General features: G+C 41.1%; 1 protein-coding gene across 10 annotated transcripts in view; it reads left to right on the top strand.

The window, feature by feature from the left end:
* The window catches only part of mecom (MDS1 and EVI1 complex locus), a 148,541-nt gene that overhangs the window by 42,467 nt on the left and 78,794 nt on the right, over positions 1–27,280 (top strand). For 9 of the 10 annotated variants that reach the window (XM_020600343.1, XM_020600341.1, XM_020600334.1 and 6 more), the window contains one exon: positions 14,964–15,304. Coding sequence is in view for 7 of the 10 variants with exons in the window: in XM_020600334.1 (XP_020455990.1) it covers positions 14,964–15,304 (341 nt within the window). In the remaining 3 variants the exon portion in view is untranslated. Of the gene's footprint in view, positions 1–14,963; positions 15,305–27,280 lie in introns of those variants that run through there. The other variant, XM_020600339.1, reaches the window with a different exon arrangement.

Raw genomic sequence — 27,280 nt, 5'->3', positions numbered from 1 at the left:
TGGGAAAGCTTTTCTTTCCCTGCTACCTACCCTGCACACTCCGTGCACTCTATCCTTTCCTCTCTTCCTTTTCTCACTACCAGCAGGGTCCAATTCCTCCACTTGAGCGCTCAGGGCCAGCTGATTAGGCTCGCACCCCCCACCGCGCTTCGCCGAGCACTCTGCAGCAGGACGACTTCAAATGCACCTTGCTCCTGCCACGCCAAATAAAACCTGACTGGTCCTAATGGACACATTTTAATCTCCCTGGGTTATTTGAAGATTTCTCCAGCCCGCCGCTGGCCACAGCAGAAACAAATTCCTCTCGCTTTGTTGATTAAACTGCTGCCTCTCCACCGTTGCTTATCATCCGGCAACGAGCTGCTCTTTTTAATTAAAAGTGAGACACCACAAGTGTGCAATTAACAGCTGGTAATTATAGAGCTCTTCAGAAGTGCAACACTCCACCTTCATTTCAATTATATAATGGACAAGTGGCGTTTTGATCTCCAAATTAGTGAACTCTTGTAATATTTGTTTTGTGGCATATTTGGAAGGTTAATAGTGGCCTATGGTGGCCTCCCTCTTCCATGATTGATGTAACAGCAAAAAAGGGATATTAACAACTGAAACAGTCCATCAGGAAATGCAAATCACACCTTCATGTTAATGAGCAGGCAATGGGCCGGGCTGGCCAGCCGTGGCGTTTCATGTGGGGAAAAACAAGCGCCCACTCTGCCACAAACTGATTAGTACATTTGAATTTGAAAGTTTAATTAAGTGCTTCTAATACAGATTGTTTTGGAGAGTGACACATAACATTAAATTGCTTGATACTTAATTTGGCTGCCTTTTGATTATAAAGCAAGCACAGGAAAATTCACTCCACAAGTGTGGAAGCACTGAGTTCATTCCCAAAGGGGCCAGTAGCCATAGACTTCATTTAAAACCTTTAACTAATAACCGATGAAAATGTTTTTAATGACCAATTCACTCCGAGTGTATAAAGCGGAACACTTGTTCACTTTTAATTACAATTGATTTCCATCGATATACATGGCTCTGGCACTGTTAGTTCAGAGTTTGCATTCTTCCACTCTGTGCAGTCCGTCAATATGAAAAAAAAACTGGACCTTGATTGAGTTTTGGCGCACAAGTGCACACAGTAGGTTAAAATGAGGTGATTATTAATTGGCTGCAACACTTTGGGGGATGCTTTCCATTTTGGGTGTTTTACTGGATTGTCATTATATGAAGTGGTTCAGAAGAAGTTTAATCTTTGTGCTAGTGTAATTTTTAATTGCTTTATTTCACCACTCAATATAAGGTTTTCCCAGTTTTTTTTTCAGTGTAGGCATAGAAAGGACTGCACTGCACTGCACTTAGCTGTTTGACCATTGCCTCTTTAAGATTTGATGTTATATTTTTTTTAAAGGATAAGTAATGTCATTGCATTGAAACTTTCTATGTTTGCAATCGAGCAATTTGAAATTGAAGTTTGCATTTTTACATAAATCTGATAAATGATAATTAATGAGCCAGAAAGTTAAGGGTTCTGATAAGTGAAGTTGCCAAATATGAAAAAATTCAGTTTGAGAAATAGAAGCCCCATGTTTTGGTGAGATTTATGATTTAAACGAGAAACAATGCTGCATTACAGTGAGAGAACTCCTGATAATCTGTTTTACTTAACGCTTAACATGTTCATGTTCAGCCAATCTGTCATTAATTCCACAGTAAAGCCGCTCCAAATATGTACAAAACAGGAAAACCAAGGAGAAAGAAAAAGCATGAAATCAACAGTCTCAAGTCACTCAGTCACTTTGGAATTTTGCATTGGTGAATATTGGCAGCTCATTGTGAAATAAACACCACGTATTTAAATTCAAACCAGATCATTATGGATGGTTCTTAAACAAAATGTCAGTCATTAAGGGAGGCCATGTGGCTCTGCTTAGAGTCCCTGTTTGTTTGAATTAGGAAGAAGAAACGGGGAATTTCTGTGATCCGTCTCATCTGTCTGAATGACACAGTGAGCCCCATTATAGGAGGCGTTATTTCCCATCCAACCCAGAGCAGGATCGGTGATGTGCTTTGCGTTGAGTGTGTATGTGTGCGTGCATACTCGTGTGATCTGTCTAATCTGAACAGTTGTTACTGTCATGTTACTCTTCTTCCTTGTCCTTTTGCATTCCCACCTCAATCTCACTGTCATTTGGCAGATGTCACTCTCCATTTATGTTTAGTGCCTACCCTCATCCACACACACACTAACAGACACTCACACACTCCCATTCTCTTACAAACATAAAATGCAAGTAAAAATAAAACATTCTGCAGGTCTTCACATTTTCTCTTTTTTTTTTTTTTATTAATTTTATTTTGTAATGCACCTTTGTCATCCAAGCAGGTTAATGCATTAAATTGACCAGTTCATACAATACGTTTACTATATTTCAGCAATGTCAGGACACGCATTGCATGTGTTATCATTTATATAAAATAACTGACAGGTAAGAAAATGAAATTATTACAATAAAAAAAAAATCAAGTTACAGTACACTGTGGTCTTGACCCACCAGGTCTTAACAGTTAAATGTTAAAATACAGTTTTGAAGTGGTAGGTTTTTCTTCATTCAGGCTGAGTGCCCTTCTGTCTGGACAGTGACCCATACTTTTTACTGCATGTCCAGAGTCCCACACAGAGATGTGTAGTGTATTACACAGGAAGACAACAATCCCCACACAAGATTGCAGTCCTACTGTATTATCCACTTAAATCACCTCCTAAATAGAGGGAAATTGACATCCATAACAAATAACATAAACAGCTTCAGTGCTTCGAGGGGGATTTTCTTGCTCGGGGCACAGAGTTGAATGTTCCAACAATCATTAAACAAACATCCTCTCCAGGACCTTTCCATGCCCGGTCTATTCCACATGTCGCACTGTGGTTTGGAAAGTCTCTGCAGCCACGGACGTTATTGTATGTAACAAGTTCTGTAACAAAGTTAAGGTGGAATTGGCTTGCTGCTGGCGAAATGCTAAAGGCAAGCAGACCCTGAGAGTGGAAACGCAACCCTCAGACAAAACCTATTCATATCCAAAAATATTATATGGGGGATGTCGGGTTGATTGTAGGTGGTCAACTTGTCAAATTAAAAATACCCCTGCCTTCCAATAGTTAGTTTTTCTTTCTTTACCATACTCAGACCTCGTTTCTGATTGAATTCAGCTTCTTAGAGGAGTATCAGGCCTGCTGTATTTTCAAAGTCTGCATATGCTCATGTTTCCAAATACTTCTGAAAGGGAAGGGGCTCAGAATTCGTGTTGCCCATTGTGCATATCAAACAATGAATGTATTGATAACCTCTGACCTGTCACTGTAGTGCCTTAACAGCAAAATAAGGCTCTTTCTCAACAGTTTCAAGTGGCAGCTGGAGGAAAGAGAAAAAATTCATTAAACAAAATCTAGCAGATTAATGGCATCAGAGTCTTCAATGAAAAGCAGCTTGTTAAAGAGGACAGAAGAGCTATGCGGGTTTATTAGCACCGTGATTACCTACTGTAAAGATTCCATATGTTGATAGGATGTATATGTTTCTCTGTGACTTTTTCAGAATATCTGTTGTTTGTGTTGTGTCCTTGTGCTGTTGCCTATGTGTGTTTAAGCTGTCCAAGTGATGAGTTTGAGTTTGTCAGATGCCTCGGCTTCTAGTTGAGAACCATTTGTCATTGGTGGGATTCATTATACATGTCCCCAGCCCCCCCAACTGGGCAGTGTGATCACCACTGACCCCCTGTGACAACCACAGCACCTTCATTATGTCACCACAGCCACCCTGTCACTTCAACAACTCTCTAACTGTCTGGGTGACACCCCCGGGTGGGACTCCAATCTCTCATCTGGAGGTCTGCCTGTCTCTGAAATTGTCACTCTGCATGTGTGTGTGTGTGTGTGTGTGTGCATGTGTCTGCTCTGTGTTTGTCTCTAGGGTTTGCTCTTTAGTTTGTGTTTTAATCATATTTGTTGTTTTATTGTTTCTCAGTGAATAATCATGTAATGTCAAACACATGGAAATTTTTTTGGTCAGTTCAGTTTAATTTTCCATGACTACCAGATTGTCCATCTGAATGAATATATTCACCCATCTGGTTCCCCAAACAGGTACAAACAAAACTTTCACTGTTCCAGCTCTAGCACCATGTCATCTATTATCCCTCAACAATTATTCCAGTCACATAACCTGCCCCTTAAATTAATAAAACAATTTATCAGTAGGTGTATATTTTTTGTCATTTATTTGTGTGCCAAACAGTATATTCTCCTTCCCAGTGGGATCATTTCAGATAACACATTGGACACTGTTACACTATTACATCTTCTCTATTTTCTAATCAGCAATTATTCAATTATGTCCCATTAGTTGGAGGGTGTTGCCAAAGTCGCCACCCTGGGCATTTATCCCCTGCTTTCTGTCAGGGGGGGACCCTGAGGGCTCCGCAGAATGCCTGTGATTAGTGTTGCGTCTGCAGAGAGGTGACAGAATCCCTCTTCAAATATTTTGTCTTCATTTTACGGCTCTGAGATGCAATTATGGAGCAGCAGTTCATTATGGCAGCGTGCGGCACTTCATGTTTTATGCATGCTGCCTCATTTAGGGCGTTTATTAACGAGCCAGGTTTGACCATGCTGCTTGTAACTATAGTGCAGGCTGCGCTATGGCCACCACCACTTGTGTTCTTGTGTGTGTGTGTGTGTGTGTGTGTGTTTGTGAGTATGAGTAAATAAGAGTGAAGGAGTGAGTAAGAAGGAAAGCTAAATGGGGAAAAAAAGGAAACTGTGATTGAGAGAAACCTGAATGAAGCAGCTAGAGTGTGTGGTCAGTGTAGTGGTCACTTCACCGATATGCCCTCTTTATCCCAGCAGTCGGCCTCATAACGTGGCTCTATAGTGTTGAGACTGGTGCAGGCTGGCTTGGCTTTAAGGGAGTAGATTGAAGGGCTGGGGGCAGCAGGGGTGACTAGCTACACCTCCCTCAGCAGAAGAAACTCCATCTGCATCCAGCATTGAGACAGATGAGGCCAATTTGGCTCCTTAAATTTCTGGGCTGTGATGGATGTGGGGTGGCTGTGCACGCTGAGAGGTTTGGAAAAGGGTATGGAGAGAACGGGGGGAGAGTGGGGAGGCAGGTGAGAAAAGGGAGAAAGAGTGAGACATCCCATGCAAGAAAGAGGGGAGTGAGGATGGAGACTCACCTCTTGAATTTACTACTTAATTGATTTATTTATTTGTTTTGCTGCTTTGTCTTTTAATGTACGAAGCAAATAGAGAGGTCGTGACATAGTGGTAACATTTAGGGCTGGACTATTTTATTGTTTATTTTATAACACAGCATGATGTAAGTACGTTTGACACACATTGGTTACATACGTCATAAGAAGTAGATACTGTAATCTATGATCCAACCCTCTGACTGGACGAATTAAGATGCAAGACTAATAACAAACAGCCACGTGTATTTATACCTGATGCCAGTATACACTGTGTTGACACTTTCCAGCTTTCAGCTGAGGCAAATCTAAAACTAATGTGCCGTAGCTGGAAATTTGTGCAGCCAAAAATTGTCTTCAATGGAAAATTGTCAGTTGGGAGGGTGGCCAACAACATAATGCACTCAATACCTACCAGGCTTTTCTTTTCTGTTGCATTCAGTGTTGCATTCAAAACAAACATGAGGACAAGGGTATTGATTCACTGATACAGTGCAGCTTCATGCATTTGATCTCAGTCAGATGTGCCTGATTAATCATGTCATATATTTGAATCAATGCAAACTTGGTTGCTTAAAATACAAAATAAAATTTGTACCATTTTGCCCAGCTTTAACTGACTGATGGCGTTCTCACTGCAGACCAGAGCTGTGCTGCAGATCCGCCCCCTTTGATAAGAACTACCATCCTCGGGCCTTCATTAATATTTCATCAAGTATAATGGAAATTGTCAAATCAATCTGATTGTGTAATGCATTATGAAGACATCAAACTTAAACAAAGCACATATGCTATCATTTCTTTTAACAACTGGGGCAGGCTAGGCCAGGTTGAGCGGGCGCTTTGGTACCCAGGGGGCTTTCCAAAGGCCCGGGGGGAAGGGGGACCACTTTGGATATACATCTCTTTCTGCTCTGCCCAGACCTGCCTTGCTCACATTTCATCAAAGGAATCAATTTCTCAAATGTGCACAACTGTGAGCCATAATTATATTAGGACTCAATGGCAGTTAGCCACAACATGAAATCAAAAGAGGTAGAGAGAGAAGAGGCAGAGAGAGAACTGCTCATCTATGCATGTTTGCCCTGGTATGTATTTTACTGTTACTAATATAATATAATATTTGGGAATGTATAATAAATGTGATTTATTACATTTATTTTCCATATTGTTTTATCACCTTTTACTGATCTTTGGAGGGAGGTATTGCTGTTGTTGCTGTCTAAAAAGAAAGACATAAGAATGAAGGAACAGGGAAATAAATGAATGGAATGGCACAGGTGACCAGAAGAAATAAATCAAAAGCTTAGGATGTATGACATGTTGGGGGGTGCTGAATCGGGACTGAGTCAGAGACAAAGGATTGGTGACATCTCTTCACACGTTACTTCAGAGCCAAAAAAAACAGCCAAGATCATTATTTCAAAAGTGTGTGTATATGCAGATGATTTACACTCATACATTGCTGACTCAAGCATGCAGTTTCATACAGAAATCGATGTTTCTGAAAGCACAAACTTACAAAATATAGAGAGGCGCAGCCATGGATGCTCACTCAGCTCACTTCTTCAGAATTACTGCTTTCCCCCAGTTTTACAGTGGTGTGAAAAAGTGTTTGCCCCCTTACTGATTTCTTATCTTTTTGCATGTTTGTCACACTGTAATGTTTCAGATCGTCAAACAAATTTATATATTAGTCAAAGATAACACAAGTAAACACATCATGCAGTTTTTAAATGAAGGTTTTTATTATTAAGGGAAAACAAAATCCAAAAACCCAATCAAAATGAGCTTTGAAAGCCCACACCACTGACTTTATATAAGTATGGACAGTGTCATCACTTTCTTCTGCTATACAAAGGTGAAGCCAAAATATGAATATGGCGGCTGCCATCTTGGCATTTTGCAACTTCTACTCCAAATTCCACACCCTATATCTGAGGGTAAGTCCAACCACCCTTCAAAGGAAACTCATTTCGGCCACTTGTATTCACATTCTTATTCTTTCGGTCACTACCCACAGCTCATGACCATAGGTGAGGGTTAGACTGACTGGTAAACTGAGAGCTTTGCCCTTTGGCTCAACTCCTTCACCACAACTGTCTGGTACAACATCTGCATTACTGCTGCCCAAACCCACCTGTCATTCTCACGCTCGAGTTTACCCTCACTCCTGAACAAGACCCCGAGATACTTAAGACTCCCGCACTTGGGGCAGCAACTCAGTCCCAACCCAGAGAGAGAGAAGTCCACTGTTTTCCGGCAGGGAGCTATTATAATATAAGACTTCATCAAACATTTCTGAAAAATGCAAAATTTCAACAAAATCCCAGTGTAGTGGTCAAACACAAATAAGGTACCAATCTAGAGGTAATATGTAATAGAATAGTGTGTAGGTCAGATATAGATATTATTTGTAGTAGTCATGTAAGGGTGAGCTAAGTGTTTATATAGTCTTGGAGAGATCTGTTTCTCTTGTCTTAACTGTTTGGAGATGTTTGTGCTTGAGGATCCTTGGGAATTATCTACTGATAGTATGCTCAAGCAAGATGGGAAGCTTGAAGTTGGACATAACTTGAGCCTTATGTGAACAGTTCATGTGCTCTGTTCATGTTTAGAAAAAGGAAATGTGCGCTAGGTCAATGTGACCTAGAAGTTCATGTACTGGACATCTCAGACAATTCTCAGAAGAAGGGGTGTAGAGCTGGCATGAAACCATGACTCTGGCTCTAGCAATAGGAAGATTTGAGAGAAATTGAACTCAGGTGCGATAAACCAGTGTTTTGACAGGGGGGCAAACACTTGTTCACACAGGGCTCTATAGTTTTGGATTTTGTTTTCCCTTAATAATAAAAACCTTCATTTAAAAACTGCATGATGTGTTTACTTGTGTTATCTTTGACTAATATATAAATTTGTTTGACGATCTGAAACATTACAGTGTGACAAACATGCAAAAAGATAAGAAATCAGTAAGGGGGCAAACACTTTTTCACACCACTGTAAATGTCACTATATTGTTCCTTATGGAATCACTGAGATTTCAATTTTAAACTATCATCTCTTATCTACTACCCTCCATCTTTCCATTTTCTCCACTCTTCTCTGTCATCATCTCTAACCCAGGATCCGTGTGTGATTCTGCGAATCCTCCCTCTTAGTCTTAGCTGATGTGTGACTTGTGGAAATAATCTGCATGTTGGGTTGTTATTTTGTTTGCCTTACATTTGACAGGCTTGAGTTAGCATCCTGCTGGGATCCTATTTCATTACGCCAAATGTGGAGCTAAAACAATCATAAAAATTGTTTGGCAACTGGCATCTTACTTAGGAGCACCTGTCAACATGCAGGCAGAAGATGAACTCCACAAATTAGAGTCAGGATTGTGATTGAAGTAGGAGTAGAGAGAGAAAGATGGCACATATGCTCCATGTTGTCAGAAACGTAATGACATAAAGTGGTTGGGCTGATGCAGAGGTTTCCTGGTTGATGATATTGATTGTGGTTTTAGGACAGAAATTGGGAGCATATGTGTGTGTGTTGTACAACTATATTTTTTGTTCATCAGGACTTCATTGATTTGCATTTCATTAAAAATAAATGTAGTTTGTTAATCCTTTATATTGATTATCCCAAACAACCACAGAAGTAGAAGCAAAACAATTTGTCTTTTAGTACAAATATATCAAGTAAAGACTTCTGTGAGTATATGTGTGGCACTCAGTAGCTAGTCCCCCCCTCACACTCTCATGCTTTATTTTTCTTATATGCAAAACTCCTCTCTCACTCTCTCTCTCTCTCTCTCTCACTTGCACACAGCTCTTTCCTTTCCTCTGCTGTATCTTCCCCTCCTCAGTCTGTCCAAACATACATCTTTATCAAGCAGCTGTTGTCAGACAACATTAGATAATTAATAGGCCATTTGTCAGGCCTGTGAGAAACATGTTAAAATCCCCGAGCTGCTCCCTAGATAAATCCTACCTTGCACACAGACGCCTTTTTTGTGTCAGCCTGCCATTGGAGCTGCAGATTTACCATTAAAGGACCCTCATTATTAATCACAACTAATGCTAATTAATTAGGTGCCTGTGTGTGTGTGTGTGTGTGTGTGTGTGTGTGTGTGTGTGTGTGCGCGCGCGCACACAGAGGGACCAGCTCGTTTCAGCTCGGTTTCAGTTTGTTGTGCGATGTTAATTGGTAACTCAGCCCAAGGCCCTTAATGGACTGTTTTCCATTTGGAATGTGGAGTAGTTGACTAACACTGGGGTGAAAAACACAGACAATGCTCTCATTAATTAAGACTGTGTTAACAGCTCTGCTATTGTTACTCTGTGGCTTGTGTGTCCTTACACTATTTGGGCAATGTGAGCAACTGTTTGTGAGCAAATGCATGTGAAGAATCCTAATATAGCTGCTTGTGTGGCAATTTATTTAGACATGCATTATCTGAAGTATTATTGATTTATCCTGATTTTAAGTGTATTTAATGCAGGTGTATCAAATTTGATGTAGTGTTCCACAATTGCATCCAAGGAAATCTAAGCTTTTTCAGGATTCAGTTAGCAACAGGAAAATCTTATTATAAAATTACATTACACCCCATTATATATATGTGTTTTTTTTTTTTAAATAATTGCAATTTATGTAGCAAGAGTCATTCAGTCATTCATCCACGTCTTTTCTATTAAGATGCTATAATGGCTATTTTTCAGTTTGAGACAAAAGCAGCACTATCAAATTTATTTGAAAATTTGGTTCTTTGTAATTTTATTATTTTGGTCAAAGAAACTGATATTGAAAAAAAAATAATGGACAGTGGGGCCACATTTAATGACTAGAGCCACCTAAGGCAATGAATGTTTGTGGTTTGTATCAGTCAGTTCCACAGCCACCCCAATGGACCGGTGCACCAAAAGACTCCCCAAAAGCGGCACTAAGGCCTCAGTTAAGCACAAAGACACAGTTAATTAGGAAGCTTATTGCCTCTCCTGAGGGCACAGGGCTCTAAACACACTCCTATACATCCTGCTGAGGGAATCTATGCAAAAATGGATGCACTGTAATTAACAGTGCTTAGCAAATCAACAGCAGCCATTTCCTGATTGGCAGCAGCTGTGAGAGCATTCAAATTAACCAAATTAAAGAATTATTTTTATTTTCTCTTGAGTTGAATCACAGTGATGTTTGTGCCTACCTCTCCCTGAGGAAAACCTCATTTCTCCAGGCAGATGACTCAGTATACAGCAACAGAAATCAGGCCATGGCCCCCTCAGTGCCTCTCACATATTTTCAATTCTTCAAAGATTCTTCTAACTTGGTTTACCATGAATGAACTTACTACTATGGTAGAACTATAGGTCTATGTCTTGTGTCTGGAACAACAGCACAGTTATACATTCATGATTTTCCTGGTGTAGCAATAGGAACAGAAAACAGAGGAATGATGAAGTGTACAGGTTTAGAACTTGGATGATGATTAATGGAAGGGATCATGTGTGATTATGTTTGACCTGTAGTACAAGGGTAAGCCCTTGGTTCCATTTGTCTGTTATTGCAGACAACAAATGATGTCTATAGATAAGTATGAGGGCCAGTCCTCATAAGGTGATGATTTTATTTCCATATTTTGTGACTGAAACCTCCACCAGTCAACTGTTAGACCTCTGGATCTGGCTAGATGAAGTGATTTGTGAATTGGGTCTGGGCTAAGTGGATGAATAATGCCTTCACCGTACACCTTACATTGCTGAAGCATCTCTAGCATTTTACTCTATAAGCAGAGATGCAGTCATGAAAACTTAAATGTCATTTTATTTCAAATAGTAGCGTAGCGTTTTTTTGAATATACATACCATTTTCAGAATGTTTAATTTACTACTACATCACAGATTATAGTGCCTTAAAATATTGCCAAAATATTCGTATAAAAGCTCATAACACATAAAAATTAACCACTTAAAACAAGAAGGGTAATAAATGTACCTAAATAAGATGCCTGTTAAAAAAAAAGACAGTGATGGAGTAAGTGCAAGAAAGACAGTGATACAAAAATGAGAGCAGAGTGTAGAGGTGGGGGGTGGCTGACTGTGTCCACAGGTAGGTTATTTCTCTCTGTAAACATATGTATCCATTTGTCCCGTGGGTGTGTCCCCTTGGCATCCCGTCAGCAGTGGCTGGGTCACACCTCCATTAGGGGCTTTGTCACAGTGATTAATAGCTCCTTCTATCATCTTTAATTCACTCCCTGATGATGGCGGCCCTGTTCACTGCTTGGGGTAATCGTGTGATGTATGAGTCCACCTAACACCTCATGGCAAAGGTGAAAATCATTCCACCCATGCAGATAGCAGGCCCAGGAACAAATGTTTTCCCTCTTAATATAAATTAATGAATTTGTCATGAGGATTTGAATACATGGGATATAAATGTGTGTGTGCATCAGTGTCTGTGTTTATGCGAAGTGTCACGATAGGTTGTTCTATTTAAATAACAGATTTTGATGGGGAGATATTGTTTTCCTTATTCTAAAATCCTAATTAAATCTTATTTTGTTACATCAGCCAGCTTTCTTGTACTATCACACTGTCTCATCGGTGGTGTTAATGCATTTGAAGTCCTGATGCTGCTCCGACCTGGAGTTCCCCTCTTTACCCAGAATTCTTTTAGAGCTCACTCTTTGATGAAGGGCGTCAGCTTGCAAGGATGAAGTAACGTCCATTACTGAACAAACAAACAGCACTATTTGCTTTAAGTAGGCAGAGACGCACAGAAGTAGACACACACAGATCTGTCCGTGTGTGTGCAGTGTTCCCGCCGCCTCACACGTCCAAGCAGTGCTGTGGTCTTTCACTTATCAATCATCTGCACATGAAACCACAATTTTTAAAACTCGGAACATAGCATATTTGCTTTCGGCTAGCGTTTACCTTACGGAAACATATATGTTTATGAGCTGCAATGCTCTCATTGAGTCCAGTGGATCAGGGGAATTTCTGGTCTAAATCAAATATAAACTTGGAGACCAGCATCAGGGGGAAATGTCAGAGGAGAAACAGCAATGGAGGGATACAGTTACCTTTAAAAGCTCTTGTCCCTCTACCATATGGCAAACCTCATATCCAGGACTATAACTGCGTTACACAGTCTCTGTGCTGAAAATCATTACGTGGACTCCCAGAGCCACATTGAGTTTCATGCCCGACCCAGCTCAGCAAAGTCTTTAAAAGACTTTCCTCTCAAACACCCTGGGCCCACACATAATGTGTGTCAAACACAATAGCTGCACAGACACTGTGATCAGGTATTGCTGCAGGGAACAACTATGAGAAATACTTAAGTTGGAGATTTGGTTTGACAAATACACACACAGAGACATGTACTCTATAACACAGAAAAGGCAGCCAGGTATCTGAAATAGACAGCTTCAGTACATTCAGCACAAAATGGTGATACACAAATTTTTTTCCCCCCACAGCGCACACACATTTTGACAGGGCTTATGATTCTTAACTGGCAGAGGGAAACAGCTCATGCACTACCTATGCAGTAGTTGACAGTTCTGCATTCCTTTTCATCAAATATTGTGCTTCCACCATTGCCAAAGTGGAAGCTGCACATAAGGATGTTTTTATACATTGCACTTTGCTTGGTACTTCAAGTGATGTTTACAAAATCTGTAGTGGCTTAAAGGTGAGAACACATGAAGAAGTTGATTTTGTGTGGGTCTTGAGTTAATTATGACCACCTGTGGCCAATGACAGTGGCCCATTTAGTCAATCAGAGTCACGGTTACTTTATGGCCAGTGAACAGGAAGTGTGTGTGTGTGTGTGTGTGTGTGTGTGTGTGTGAATCAAAGGTTCCATAGTTGACGGCACAGCAGTGCAGTGTCACACAAGCAGTCCTTCAGGAATGTTCTCAGTGCAGAGATGGGTTTGGGGACCCTCATTAGCAGAGCCCCCTTTGCCCATAGTCTGTCGGTCTGCATTAGGGCCAACCCACCACAGATGCATGCTGGCGGAGCAGCAGCTTCCGGACCACTTCCGGCTTGTCTACCTGTCTCGCCTTGTGACACCTAGCTGGCATCTTCATTAGCTTTCTATCTTCAGATCTGTCAGATTTTTGTTTGGTGACCTGTTTGACTGTATGTGAACGTGCTCTTTGGCCTGCCTGCCTGCCTTTGCACATAAATCTGTTTGTGTGATTTCTGTACTTCTTTCTACCTAGCTGCATTTTGGAAACAAACATTTTCAACTTTTAAGAGCTCAGTCATACTTGGCTCCAATGTGTCAACACTGTGAATGATACAGTCCGTCTTTGACCATCAAGCCCAAACAGCCACGTGTGCCAGTCTGAAGAAGCCCAGTGTGGGTTCAAGGGTCATATGTCTATGTCCTGTGTAACTCTATTCACAATTAACCCCAATGTACTTCCCTCTGTTTTCACTGTACAGTGGAGAAAGAATTCAGGAAAAGGAAACATAAAACAATCAGAGCAGTACAATGCTGAGTAGACCCTGCTCACCCACACTGGCATCAGCTCAACCAAATGGCAAACATACTTTGTTGCTACTGTATATATATATGCTACTGGGATATTTTTATTTTATTTTTTTTAACCTGCAAAAGCCTGCTTTTGAGAAATTGTGGTTTAAAATTTGGTACAAATGAATGTGTGTGTTGGGTGTTTCCTAGACCAGAAACATACCCACTGATTAAATGAACTCACTTCATGTTCTCTAGCAGGGATAGACACTAAATGTTTTAAGCAATAAGCAATATTCTAGCCACTTAAGCTCCTGCTTCTATTCACTCCTACATTGTCATTAGAGCTTGGATCAGGCCACATATTTCTGTCCAAACCCGACCCTTGCCCTGGAGTGTGACATCCGAACCCGACAAGGACCCAACAAGCTTATAACACATAATGTCCAAACCCAACTTGAACCCAATGCAGTTGCAGTGTTTTTCTCTTATCACTAAATGAAGCAGACATTTGAGTGATCCATCCATCTAGCCTAAAGTTTGACCCCTGTGTTCAAACCCAACCAGGACATGAACATAATTTCTAAATTTCTGTCCTACCCCAGCCGATGAGTTCTGTCAAGTTTGGTTCAGGTTTCCACACTGATTGCCTGTCTTTTTGTTTCTGGTTCTTCTGTAATGATTGTGTTGAAGTTTCGTTAACTTTACTGTTTGTAGTTTTTTAGAATGTTGAACTAAAAGGTACGAATGAATTGGGATGTTTGTAGAATGCTAAAGTTGAGTTGGCAAAGTGCAGTGTGCATTATTAATTGTTATTTAAACAGGTAGTCTAACTGAGACATGGGGTCCCGTTCTCAGTAGAGATCCCATGAAGCTTGGTGGCCACAGCAGGCGACCTGCTGGGGATATATGGTGTCCACTGGCCATCAGGCCATGGTTAATGTCAAACCGTGTCTAGCTTTACCCCACGTTGTGCTCTTGTAGGAGCTATAATATTGTCTGCTGTTAATTGAACAAGTTAGTGCACTTTGTATGTTTAAATAATTTGTTCTCTGTAGTTGAAGAAAGATGAAAATAGGAAGCCTCTTTGCAGCTTTTGTCAGTGTGTAAGCTGTTTCTGGCCTGGAAAGGTAAACTGTTGCCTCTGGTAGTTAGTGATAATCCAGCAGTCACAAAGATGTCACTTACTGTAGCATAACCCTCACATAGAGACACTGTTTCTTTTGCAGGTGATGGCGATGATGAGTTTACCCTTTATCCATCTGACAACATAGATGATGCGTGTGGCTCTGATGGCGATCCTTCTTCAGCCCTGGCAGAGGACCCAGCATCCCCTTCGCTCTCAAATGATAAAGCCTCACCCCTGGACCTCTTGTCATTACAGCACCCGACCATCTTTTTACCTCAAGAAGGTTTACCTATTCCCTTGGACTTTGAACTGCGAGAGTCAGCAGTTGCAGGTGGAGGCCTGGGCATCTGGAGCTGCAGAAAGGTAAACATTGGTGAGCGCTTTGGACCATATGAAGGAGAACACAGAGCTTGTCTCCGAGACACCACTCAAGGCTGGAAGGTAGGAACATAATGAAGTGTTTTTGTGCATATTCTTACCATGTTCTAAAACAACTGCTTTGCAGATGGAGTGCGTTCATATGTATAAATGACTGAGACATCAATCTTGTTGCACAGCGACAGTTAAATAACAAGAATTCAGAAAAATAGGCATTTTATAACATTGTCCACCACATTGTTCAGTGGTTTTAGGACAGCAACTTGAATAAAGGAATATCCTTTACTTCTAAGGGGTGAGATTATTCTTTGGTTCAAGTATAAACAAGCAAATTGCAGTTAGGAGGCTTTTGCCACAATAATAGCATTCTTTCTGAGAAGAGGGATTTTCCTTGGCAAGGTTTAGTCTGTAGCATGTGCATCAGACTGCTTTTCATTTCCTTCCATATCGTCATGATCACATTTAGCTCAGTGACCACAAGGCTGTTGTTGTCATTTGTTGCCCAGTGATGTAATGTTAGCTCAGTGCCACCAAAAGAAAGGGAGTCACTCTTAACTCTTAACTCAAATGAAATGAAGCACCATAAATTCCTTCTTCATCCCAGTTAGGGACCCAGTGTAGTCACTGGCAAATCACATATTGGTCAGCTGGCACCAAAAAAATCGAAGGCAGGGTCACAGGACAAGGTCAAAGGTTAGATGTGGTCTCAGTCAGTGTCAGACTGGCTCAATTTTATGGAGCAGGAGGAAGGGACTGGCAAAGCATCAGCCTCATTTAGTCTCCTGAAATAGACCCCATCGAATTTGAATTTGATTTAGTCTTTTGTATTCAGGCTTTTGTCCCTTTGTGGGACAAGAGCAAGCTCATTAATAACTGCTGACTATGCAGTTCATAAAGTGAAAAGTCACTGGGTTAAATAGGAAGATAATTAAATACAGTATTCCTTCTCTGACTAGACTATCCCTAACGCTTAAACCCATTTTAATGCTGCACTTTAAAGTCAACTGAGAGCATGCTGGTAAAGTATCAACATTCGGCTCATATAAATAGTTTTGGACTTGGACTGATGCTCAGTGGGCTTGCATCACAGTGCACTACTCCAACCATCAGCTCTGACTCAGTGGTCTTGGCTTGAACCAAACCAAATATTTTTCTTTTTTTTTTTTTGTGACTCTGGGTCACATTTCTCCAGGAAACAAGTTCTCCCTCATTATGAACTGCCAGTTGAGACAATACACTTTCTCTTAAACTGAAATGAACTTGGAGTGAGAGAAAAAGCTCTTCATTATTGCTCATTTTCATGAAACTTTTTAATAAAGACCCACTTCTTAATAAAGTCTCTGTCCCTCCCAAAGAGATTTATAGCCAGTTGAACAAGCTCCCTGGGTTATTCTTTTTTTCCCAGAGAAGGAAATAGAGAAAGAGAGAGAGAGAGGAAAAAAAAGTTTCATGAATTTTAATCTGGCAGTAATTTATGGAGAGCTTGAATAATAATATCTATTTAAGAAGCTGAGGAGCTGGGATGTGACTGTGCATGTGTGTGTGTGTCTGGGGGCAGGTGGGTGGGGGTGGGGTTGAAGGGAAAGATGGGATCCTGGCGAGGCAGCACTGTATCATAGTGTTTAATTACCGTGCTGACAGCAAGCCATAACTCTTTCCATTAAGTAAATAAGTTGTAAAGAATTTATGATGAAATACCACATTATTCAGAATGGATATTCAGTGATGACATCCCTCTGCATTAAATATGGTAAACACCATTAAGCCCTCCTGACCCCCCTCCTCTCCCCCACTCTCCCATGCCCACCCAATTACCCTCAGCCACTGGTTACCCTCCCTCTCACCTGCAAACCGTCAATATGCCAATAAGTCTGCGGAGGGTCTGTAAAAATAAAATTGATTTGGTAAATGTGAGTTAAGATAGATATGTTTGCTTTCATCATCAATTCTGTGTGGCGCAGCGAGGTGATGTCACCGACCGGGGAACGATAAAGTGGCGCTCCCATCTGGCGCTTTTGATGGAGGGCCCTGAGCAGCCCAGACCAGTGGTGACAGACTGGAGGAAGTTTGTCACCAGGGAGGCCACCACTCCTCAGCGCCATCACCATAAATTTGGGGGCTTTATTCATAAAGGGGAAGAGTGATTTGTGGCGTCCATGATGCTTTATGAATACAGGAATGGTGACTTACAGGAAAGATAGCTTCAGTAAATAAGAGGCAGAGAGGCAGCAGTGAGGGGTCTGTCAGGCTGAGACACTCCACCATCCATACCCTCACTCTGTGTTCATGTGCATGCATGTATTTGTGTGTTTTTGAGAGTTTAGACAAATCTATTAGCACTTTTAGTAAGTTTATGATTTTTATTAAAGTGGATTGTGTTGTTTGTTCTAAGGTCAGATGTTATGTGTCAGTATTAGTCAAGCATCAGGCAGCAAAGTGAATAAGGATGAAGAATCAAAGAGAATGAACCAAAGCCTTTTAAATTTGATAAGCAGATAGATGTTTTACATACAGAAACATAAGGACTCCCCCAAAAACCCAACTACTTTCAATTCAAGAAATTCACAAGTAATATGAAACTAAACTGGGTTTATTTATGCTAACGGGTTTATTAAATTTCATTTTTATTTAAAGTACAAGGACAATTAATCCTAATAATAAAAGAACAAGCATTTTGAAACAAAGCAAAGCTGATTACTCACTTTACTACCAAAGTTGGTCTTATTAATGTAACTGCCTAAAATGTATTTAAATAATACAGGGTTAAATGTTTGTTTTCCCAATTTTTCCCTTATTCAATAATTTTGCCAACATAATAAAATCCAAAAAGTTAATCTTTCATGTGACAGAATAAGGATGAGGTGGCCTGCACTTGGCCACAGCAGTAAATCTCCATGGTTTGCTTAAAAATACTCTTAACGCCTGGATGCCCGCCACTCCATATTCTGCTGTCTCTTTCTCTCTAAGTCATTAGGCACATTGAAATTCAAACTCTATTTAGGTCTGTCCTCTTCTCAGCAGCAGCAACAATAAGACAGAGAGTCCCAGAGAGAGTTATCCAGCACTCAGTGAGCCTTTGGGCTCACCCAAACTCACAGCCTCATGGGATTATGGGTCCTGGGTTTAAAAAGCTTCATGCCTCCTGCTGTAGGAGCGATGGGCGGAGCAGGTTAGGGGTGCGAGAAGGGGTGGGATTGTGAGTGGGGCGGGACAGGGGTGCTTAGAGCCTTTGTGCACCTCTTGAGTGAGAGGTGGAGGTGGAGGCGATAGCAGTGGTGGTAGGAGTGGAGAGGTGGTGAAGGAGATTAGCAGTGATGCTGAATGGGAGTAAAGGATTAGGTGGCTGGGCAGGGCCAGTCCTAGCTCTGTCTGTCTGTTGAACCTCCTGGTCAGGAGAGGATGAGAGGATGGAAGGAGGAGAGGCAGGTGATAGGTCTAATAGGAGGAGACCTATCCTTTAAACTGTTGTCAAATGCAAATCTTGCTTTTCTTATGATCTTCTGAGAAAAATAAATATGTATGCTGTTGCTAATTACTATTATTTGGGTGCTCTTGCTGTGTACTATTACAGTTTTGAATAAATTCATTTTAGAAATATCTTATGATTAAACTTTAGCCTGCACAACCTGTGGATATGGTGCAGGAACATGATGGTCATTTACTAAACACCAGACACGACAAAATAAATCTAACATGCTAAAGATTCACGGAGTCTTATAGTGTTACTGCTTTTGCCATTTCCATAAGGAGTATGAACTCTAGGAAAGTTTGGTCCTGAAATCAAGTTTTTTGTGTCTCTGTGTCACATGTGTGTCCACATATGTGTGTATATGCATGCATATGTGTGTAAGATAAAATGTTAGAGTAATGATAGTGGGCGTTTGGAGAGGGAGTGTGGTTTTTTTGTGCACGGATAAGCCGCTGTCCTGAATGAATGCAGATGTCTCTGGCTGGGCTGTCTGCCTGTCCCATGTGTGCTGACGGCCTGTCACCTCTCTCTGTCACAGGGAGAAAGAGCCACTCTCAGTCCTGGCGAAAAGCCCCTTAATCCCTGGGCCCCTGCCACATCCCATCCACTGTCAGTGGAGATGGCCCTGCCCACAGCAGTGCATAGAAAGGCAGGCACTAGGGATGAACCTCTCTGTCACTCACGCTCTTCTCAATGGACACACATCTTCACACACATATAGTTTTTTAGAAATTCAAAGTGAAAAAGTCTTGCGTCTGTAAAGGTGATGTGAATGCCGCTTGTCAGTGCATTGTGCTGCACAACACCACATAGCGGCTGCACTGACATCATTGTGGGACCTGTTTTCTCTCATGAGAAGAGCACTAACTGGCTGCTGAGACACTGTGTGTAATAATAAAGAAGCAGTTCACAGCATACACTCAGGTCCCGTTGGCACTTAATGAATTGTAAAGAAGAAAATAAAGACCATTAAAACTTGTTGTGTGAGAGCTGATAGTGTGAAGAAGGAAATGTCACCATGTAGACTGTTTTTGACATGAAACTGATTTGTGTCTTTTAAGAGCAAACACCGTTTTTAATTACAGTATACTCTCTTTAATTGTAATTAGAGTGATTTTAGAGCTCTGCATGTAAGACACATTGATAGTTGATGTCTGAGGGAGTAGGACAGAATTAGGTTGACCTAAGTTCTTTTTTTTTTTTTTTTTACTTTCACTTCAACTGGAGACACGTTTGCTTATAGTATATATCTGTTTTCTCGGAATTACATTCATTTTGGACTTAACCCTCAACTCACAACTTGTATCTAAAGCTTGATTTATAGCTCTGCATTGAATCTGCGCCATAGGTACGACAGGTATTGCATACCCTTGTACCCTGCACCTGCAGCCTGACCTGCACCTTTCCAGGAATCTAACTGCACATCATGGCAACGCAGACCGCAACAACTGTAATTGGTTGCATCACATTTCCTCATTTATGTCTCACAGTGGCCAGAGAAGCACAGGTTTTTTTTTTTTACAACCTCAGTGATGTTTTACAGTTTTAGTAAACTGTTTAGTTGCTTAGAATTAACCATACCTGTTTTTCCCATACAATATTTGCCATATACAGTCATCACTGGAAGTGAGAGTGAAAATACTTTGGCTTTAAGTAATCTAGGCTTTCAACAAATCATCCTGTATGTGTCTGGTAGTAGTGTTCTGTTTTGTATCTACATCTCAAATGTCTAAAATGGTTGTTTTTAAATGAAATACATTTTTACCTTATATATTTTACTATGTATACATGTGTCACAACAACCAGTCACACTGGTTGAGACCCAAACCAGACAGGTTTATCTGGTTAATAGTCATAAATAACAGTTTATAAATTTTCTTAACAATGTAATCAATTAACATATGAATTGACTGAATTGAATTGAATTGGCACCAATCCTGGTGAGTAAACATCATGTGCATAAACCTGCTGAGCTATCAAAACACCCCTGGCCACTAACTTCCCTGGTGCAGGGTTGGCAGCCTCTCCACTATTAAAACAGCCCCCATAACGCCTTCAACTGTGTGTGTCTGTGTTTGCTTTTGTCTCTCCTGTTGTCTGCGAGGGAGATGAGCTCCCCAACCAGTGTTACTGGAGCTTGATTGTCTTGAACGGAAAGGATGTCCATTCAAAAGCCCCTGGACAAAACAAGCCGGGCCAGGTCCATGTTCCCGCCTCTCAGTTGATTGGTAATTCCTTTCTTTGGGTTAATCTGTTGTTTGTGGATGCTGGTTGAGGCTGGTGTGAGACAGTTTGTGTGTGTTTGCATGTGTGAAGGTGTGTGTGCTAAGAGGTGGAAGCAACATTCTAATCTTGTGAAGGTAGCCAGGGGGGACAAGACACTCAAAAACAAAGAGTGTAAGACAGACAAAGTGTGAGAGGATTCTCCTACATGAGAGCAGTCAAATCCCCCATTTTTTGGAGCCTACTCTCAGTTAAAGAGGATGGAAAAAAAATCTATACAAACTTTGATTTACCCTTCATTCCTTAGCAGTGACCCCCTCCTCTTCCACCTCCTCCTCCTCCTCCCTTTTTCTCTGTCTGAGTTCCCAGCAGGGAGGGGAAGCTAGGTTAACTAACTGAACAAAGTCAGAGTGAACTGCAGAAGGACAAAGGCGGGCGTGAGTGGGGGCTTTGCCAGTCAGAAGGTGTAGCCAGCAGCACAATACCTGGTGAAGGAGGCTCTTGTCGGGGGTCCATCCAAGCAGGGCAAAGGTCATGGGCCTTATTAGATCTGAAGTGAATGGAACGACTTGTTTGAGTGAAGGAGGAGGTCGGGAAAACGAGGGATGAGGAAGGAGGAGTTCACCTGTTTGAAAAGCTCAGAGGGGGGCATGTTTGTAGCCCCATTGTATCTGACCTGTCGGGATGCAGACAAAAATCTGACTAGCTGATCACTCACAATACACATATAACACTATGAACTGAATAAAGGAGGCTGATCTGATCAGAAACACATGCAGGGCAAATTCAATAACAATGACACATGTCTAGATAGCCACAGATTTAACAAAATTTATAGGCAGGTGCATTGACTCTTCATCAAGATACAAATACATATGGCACTCTGGATGTTCTGAGCTAGACATACACTGCAAGGCGTACAGGAACAAGGGAGCTTTAAAGTTGCTCTCAAAGCCATGATTTCTGAGGTATTTCTGTGCTACAGTGTTTACAAGGTTTAATTAAATTCACCCCAACAATTACATTTTTATGTTCCCTCAAAGCATTTTTAAGAGCCCATGGCGTGCTCATTTCCAGCCATTTAATGTTTAATCTTAGGTACTGTACTTCTAGATTAGCTTTGCACCCATCATAGCTTCAAATAGTCTGTAATTATTTCAGAAATGTAAAACCCGCTATCACAAGGAGAGCTTCTGCCTGAAAACGAGAGGATAGTTCATGAACGCACACAACTCCTGTTGTCAGTGACAATGCATTAACCAGAAAACTCTGACAAATAACCTGTTTTTGACAATGACATTACCTCAAATCCTACCAGACATGTTCAAGCCAGAAAGTGGACAGCACAACGAACCACAACAGCATTAATTAATTAGACTTTGTCCTCCATAGATAGGTAAACAACAATATATGTATTAATGAAAAGAGATGTGAAACACTCTAAACAAAGCAAGTAACTGAGAAACTCCATATTTTAACTGGCATAATGCAAACATAGTAACTTCTCCAGTCTTACAATTCTCTCTACAGAAACAAGGCATTAACAGACACGCAAGATGTGTTTTTTAAACTTACCAACTTACTATTAAGTCCCACCAAGTAGTGGAAATGTCATTCCTCTTCAAGTAGTTCCAAGGTTGGTAAATCCAACAAGTGATGTCTTCCCCAAAAAGATCCCTCGTGTTGCAGGCAAACATGTAGCTTTGCACCGATAGCATAATGGATTGTTAGAATCCTCTTGCCAACCCACAACACATCACATGTGGCAGACACACTGGCCTCAAGCAGTCAAAACAAACAGGTACTCTGCTCCGGAGGAAACCAGTGATCAGCTGATCATTCACCACTACGGGGTGCTCCACTGGCTGGCTGCTAGTAGGTTAGACCCAGTCAGGTACAGCGAGTCCCTGTAGATGAACATTACCAGACATGCAGTAACCTCAGGCCCTATATTTTTCTTCACATCCTATGGTCATAGTGCAGGAGGTAAAATATATCCACAAAACTGCATGCTGTTAAAAAATTCCACTTTTAAAATGGCACTCGTGGAAGTCAGGCATTCTTGCATGAATGTGCACAGCCAGGAGATAATGACCATTCAAGGAAATCTGTGAAATATAGATTAAGACTTTATATAGTTGGAAAAAGTGAGAATCTGTGAGACTTGTATAAACCAAGTTGCTTTTGCATAGGTACAACAACATAGGTACACCTTATTTTCTGAGCTTTCAGTCATGTTTAAGATGATAATTCACAGAAAAGCATGCCATTGGCACTTTAAGGTTAGACGTGTGAGTGGCTTGTTGAGGTAACCAGCCTCATGCTAACTTCCAGGTCGGCCTACAAAAAAATGTCATCTCTACGGTACTCTATTAATTTACAACTCTAGGCAGGAAATGTGGTGAATGTTATAAACTAACATTAGGAAAGGAGTGAGGGAAATATTCAAGAGCTACTGACTCCACCCAAGTTAAGAGCATTCAAATCAAATGCACCTTATCACTGTCTACACAGCTTACCTGGGCACAAAATACAAAAAGTGTTGTTCATTTTCACACACACAAAACAACACAGCATGTTTAGAATCTGTATGCATACTCACAGTTAGCCAACATGGTTTAGAGATACACACACACACACACACACACACACACACACACACTGTGCCCCCTGCACAGATAGCGGTGAAAAGGAGGGGACCCCTAAACAGTGTACAGGAAACAGTGGTGATGAATTCCTTGTGCAGGGCCACAGAGTCAGGCTCATAGACACCTTATCTAGGGGGATTGATAGGGGAAGGGCCTTCCCTTAAAACACACTGCTGATTGTTTCCAAATGTCTCAAGGGCAGAGCTTGCAAGCTTTTTATGGGTCCAGTTCGTGGAAATGGAGAGGGAACAGCAGCCCTGTTCTGGTTTTCCTGCCCCGAGTTACTGCTAGTGCTTTACTACCAATCAGATCGCATTACCCAGGCAGTAAATCTAGGTAGCGGTTAACGCAAATAATCAAGAGCTAATACTACTCTACAAAACTGCTCTCTGTGTCTCTGGTCAGAGCTGTGCAAACAGGAACAAGCCAAGGTCCTCTGTCCTCTCAGCCTCTGCCAGACTCTCCCTAACTCTCTCATGGCTATAATAACCTATACACAGTCCCAGTCTCCATATCCTTATGTGTCCATGGATCCCTTATGGAGTGTGCACTTCTGTGTGTGCAGTATGTGTGTTCATTCATTTTTTACATCTCTCTTACGTCTCTTTGACACTTTTCAGTGGGTTATGGGCTGGTGCAGTCTGGTGTGAGAGTGTATTACTGGGCTAAGCACTAAAAATGTGAGGTGAGCCACATTCAGCATGGTAACACTGTGCCCCTCTTCCAATTACTCTATATTGCTGCTCCAATTAGAGTGGAGCATGTCCAAGCCCAGAACAGAGAGCTGCCAGGTTTAGAGAGAGAAAGCAGAGGCCCCGGGTGGCAGCAGTGAGGTCTTAACCCCGACTTTGCTCTATTATGTCGTAATACTTTAATTCATGCCATATGATATGCTGCCATGCGCTCTTATGTTATTGGAAAGTCAATATTTGTAAGCTTGCCCTGTCTCTTCCCCTCAGATGTGTCAAAAAGCCAAAGATATCTGGGGAGCAAATGACTGACAGAAGGGAAGAATCATCAGGTCTTTCCAGGAGGGAGAATGTTGTATGCACTGTTTGCTAACACCACTTATTAAAAGATAAAAGATAATATGTCATGCTTAGTGAAATGTTGACTGCTGCACTTTTGCTTGTAATTTTTTTAACATTGTGGTGTCAATATATTAAAGGTGCAGTGTGTGAACTTTAGTGACATGTAGTGGCGAGGTTGCAACTTGCAACGTTCAGCAAAGCTCTCAAACATCATTATTAAACAGCCCTCACAGTGATTACCGTAAATGTAGGACAGATTGTGCATTTGGAAATTAAATGTGGTTGACTGACAGGCAAAAGCTAATGGTGGCTTACTTGACTGCAGCGAATTACCCAGCACTGGCCATGTTCATGCTAAAGTTATCAAACCAAAACCTATATTTAGGTTAACTTTACTTGTTAGGCTAAATTGCCTGTCCAGCAGAAAACGGGCAACTTTCAGCATCATTCTAGAAACATTTGTCCCTCATCAAGGATTTCCATCTGGAAAAGGCCACACCAATGTTTAGCCTTGTCTTGTGATGTTGCCTATCCCGTTTCTTCATGTCTTTTCTTCTTTGACAATGGGGATTCACACTGTCTTAATTTTTCATGTTAAAATATTACCATATTCCATTTCTTCAAATTATAGTTCTTAAACTCATGCCAGTGGTTCTTCTTTTTTCTAATATTTTCTTCTTCATCTTCCAAGAATGATCTTCCAAGCTGCTACGTCAATGCAAAAACATGAAATACACGCTCTAGAGCCAGTTTGTGGTTTGTCCATTCTGGGCTACTGTAAAAAACATAGCAGCTCAGCGTGGTAGCCTCCATGATGGGGACCCATCCCTATGTACAATAAATATAAAAGGGTCATTCTAAGCTAAAGAAAATGTAATGATTCTTATTTTCTGGAACATAATATTACATATGATCTGAATATTCTTTTCTTCATTGTGAGTTAGAGACCTCCACATCCCTGCCCAAACACATGAGACCAGTTGCTCATGATGGCATCTCTTTGAAATCAAAAGCAGAACTGGCCTACTATTGTACTGAGTGCCAATTAAGTAAGTGTGCATTTGTTAATAGTTTGTACAGTGTTTGAAGGTCACATTTTAAATTAGAGTGGCTCTTGTATTTAATGGGGTTAATTACCATGGTAATAACCCAGGATCACATCCTGGTCAATAATTATTTTGTAATTGCTTTCAGGTTGCATAATAATGATACAGTTCATCAATTTTTGTCATTCTATAATTATAATAGGGTATGTTTAATTATGTTCAGAATAAACATGCTTTTCCTTACACATTCCCCCTAAATAATGAGAACTTTATCTTTTCAAATAGTCAAGGCTTATTTTATATGTACTTGTAAAACTGAAAAGTAACTAGATCACAATAACACGGAAGAGAATTCATGAAAGCAATTAGTTATTGAGTAATTGTACATAATGGCTACAAAACAAACTGCTATGCTCCTGTGAATGTCCTTAAAATTGCAAGCTCCTTTCGATACCGCATCATATGCTACATACTGTTTGCCACAGTCATTTGTGTTCTGCAGAGTTAAATTTCTTGTTTACACTCACTCCAAGAATGTTTTTCTAACTACATTACAGCAGATTTTGCAGGATATCTCTTTCATACACAGCTCTGTTCATTGTTTGGACATGTAAATTGAGCAATAAAAAGGGAATGCTTATTCGATATATTGGATTAGACTTGCTCTATACTGTATGGTCATGTGTTTTGCATTATACATTGGGCAGAGGACTGAGCTCCACGCTTGGCAGTTACCCTTAAATCCACAGATAAATGCAACTCACTCATCCGAAGATGGTGGGGAATAGATAGTGTTTCTCCTTCTGGGAGAGAGTGGAGAGATAGGGGTGACTGGGATGAAAATGGGAGTTAAAACATGCTTATGCGTAGCCACAAAGGGGCTAGTTTGTGAGAAGAGGATAGGCAAAACTAGACAAGTAGACAGGGTGAAAACAAGAGTGATAGATGAGACAGAGGAGAAACAAAGATGGATAAAGAGTCTAGAAGAGTACAAGGGAGAGAGAAAATCAGTCAGAGTGAATGAAAGAAAGGCAGAAAGAGCCAAGGATGTGGAGAGAGAACTCGATGTCCTGTCTCCGGGACTTGCTGAGGGAGACAGATTTCCCGGTGGAGCGTTCCCAAGTGTCGCCCTGCAGTCAGTAATAGGATTTTCCAGGCTGCAGCAGGTAGTCTGTGAAGGAACTTTGTTCAAAGGCACTCACATATAAGGGTTAATGCAACCCAAAGGTTCCTTTGCTCAGCTGGGCATTCTGGGAGTCTGTCGCTCCCTCCTTGTTGGCCTGCATTGTCAGCACCAATATGTCACAGAGGATTTCTTCCTGCAAAACTCAGTGGCCATTTCTGACATCTCCAACAAACTAATTGTTGCCTCCAGTCCTGGCAAGCCCTGTGAAGTCCTAATGAGTTAGCGTCTTCTGCACAGATGAGAAAAGGTCTTGCAAAATCAATTTCTCAGCCAAATTGTTCTTTATCATCAGAGCAAAGCAGGAGAGGAGAGAATGCTAAGACAGACCAGCCTGGAATCTCTGTGAGCAGGGTTTGGGTCATCCTTATTCTATCCTCTAATTGTTCTCTTTCCCCAGGCTGTTTTCTGGCTGGGCGCCTTCTGTCCAAGCCCCCTT

Source organism: Monopterus albus, unplaced genomic scaffold (genome assembly GCF_001952655.1).
Source record: "Monopterus albus unplaced genomic scaffold, M_albus_1.0 scaffold46.1, whole genome shotgun sequence".
Taxonomy (NCBI): Eukaryota; Metazoa; Chordata; class Actinopteri; order Synbranchiformes; family Synbranchidae; genus Monopterus; species Monopterus albus.
Note: the sequence above shows the minus strand (reverse complement) of the source record. Positions and strands in the feature narration are given on the sequence as shown.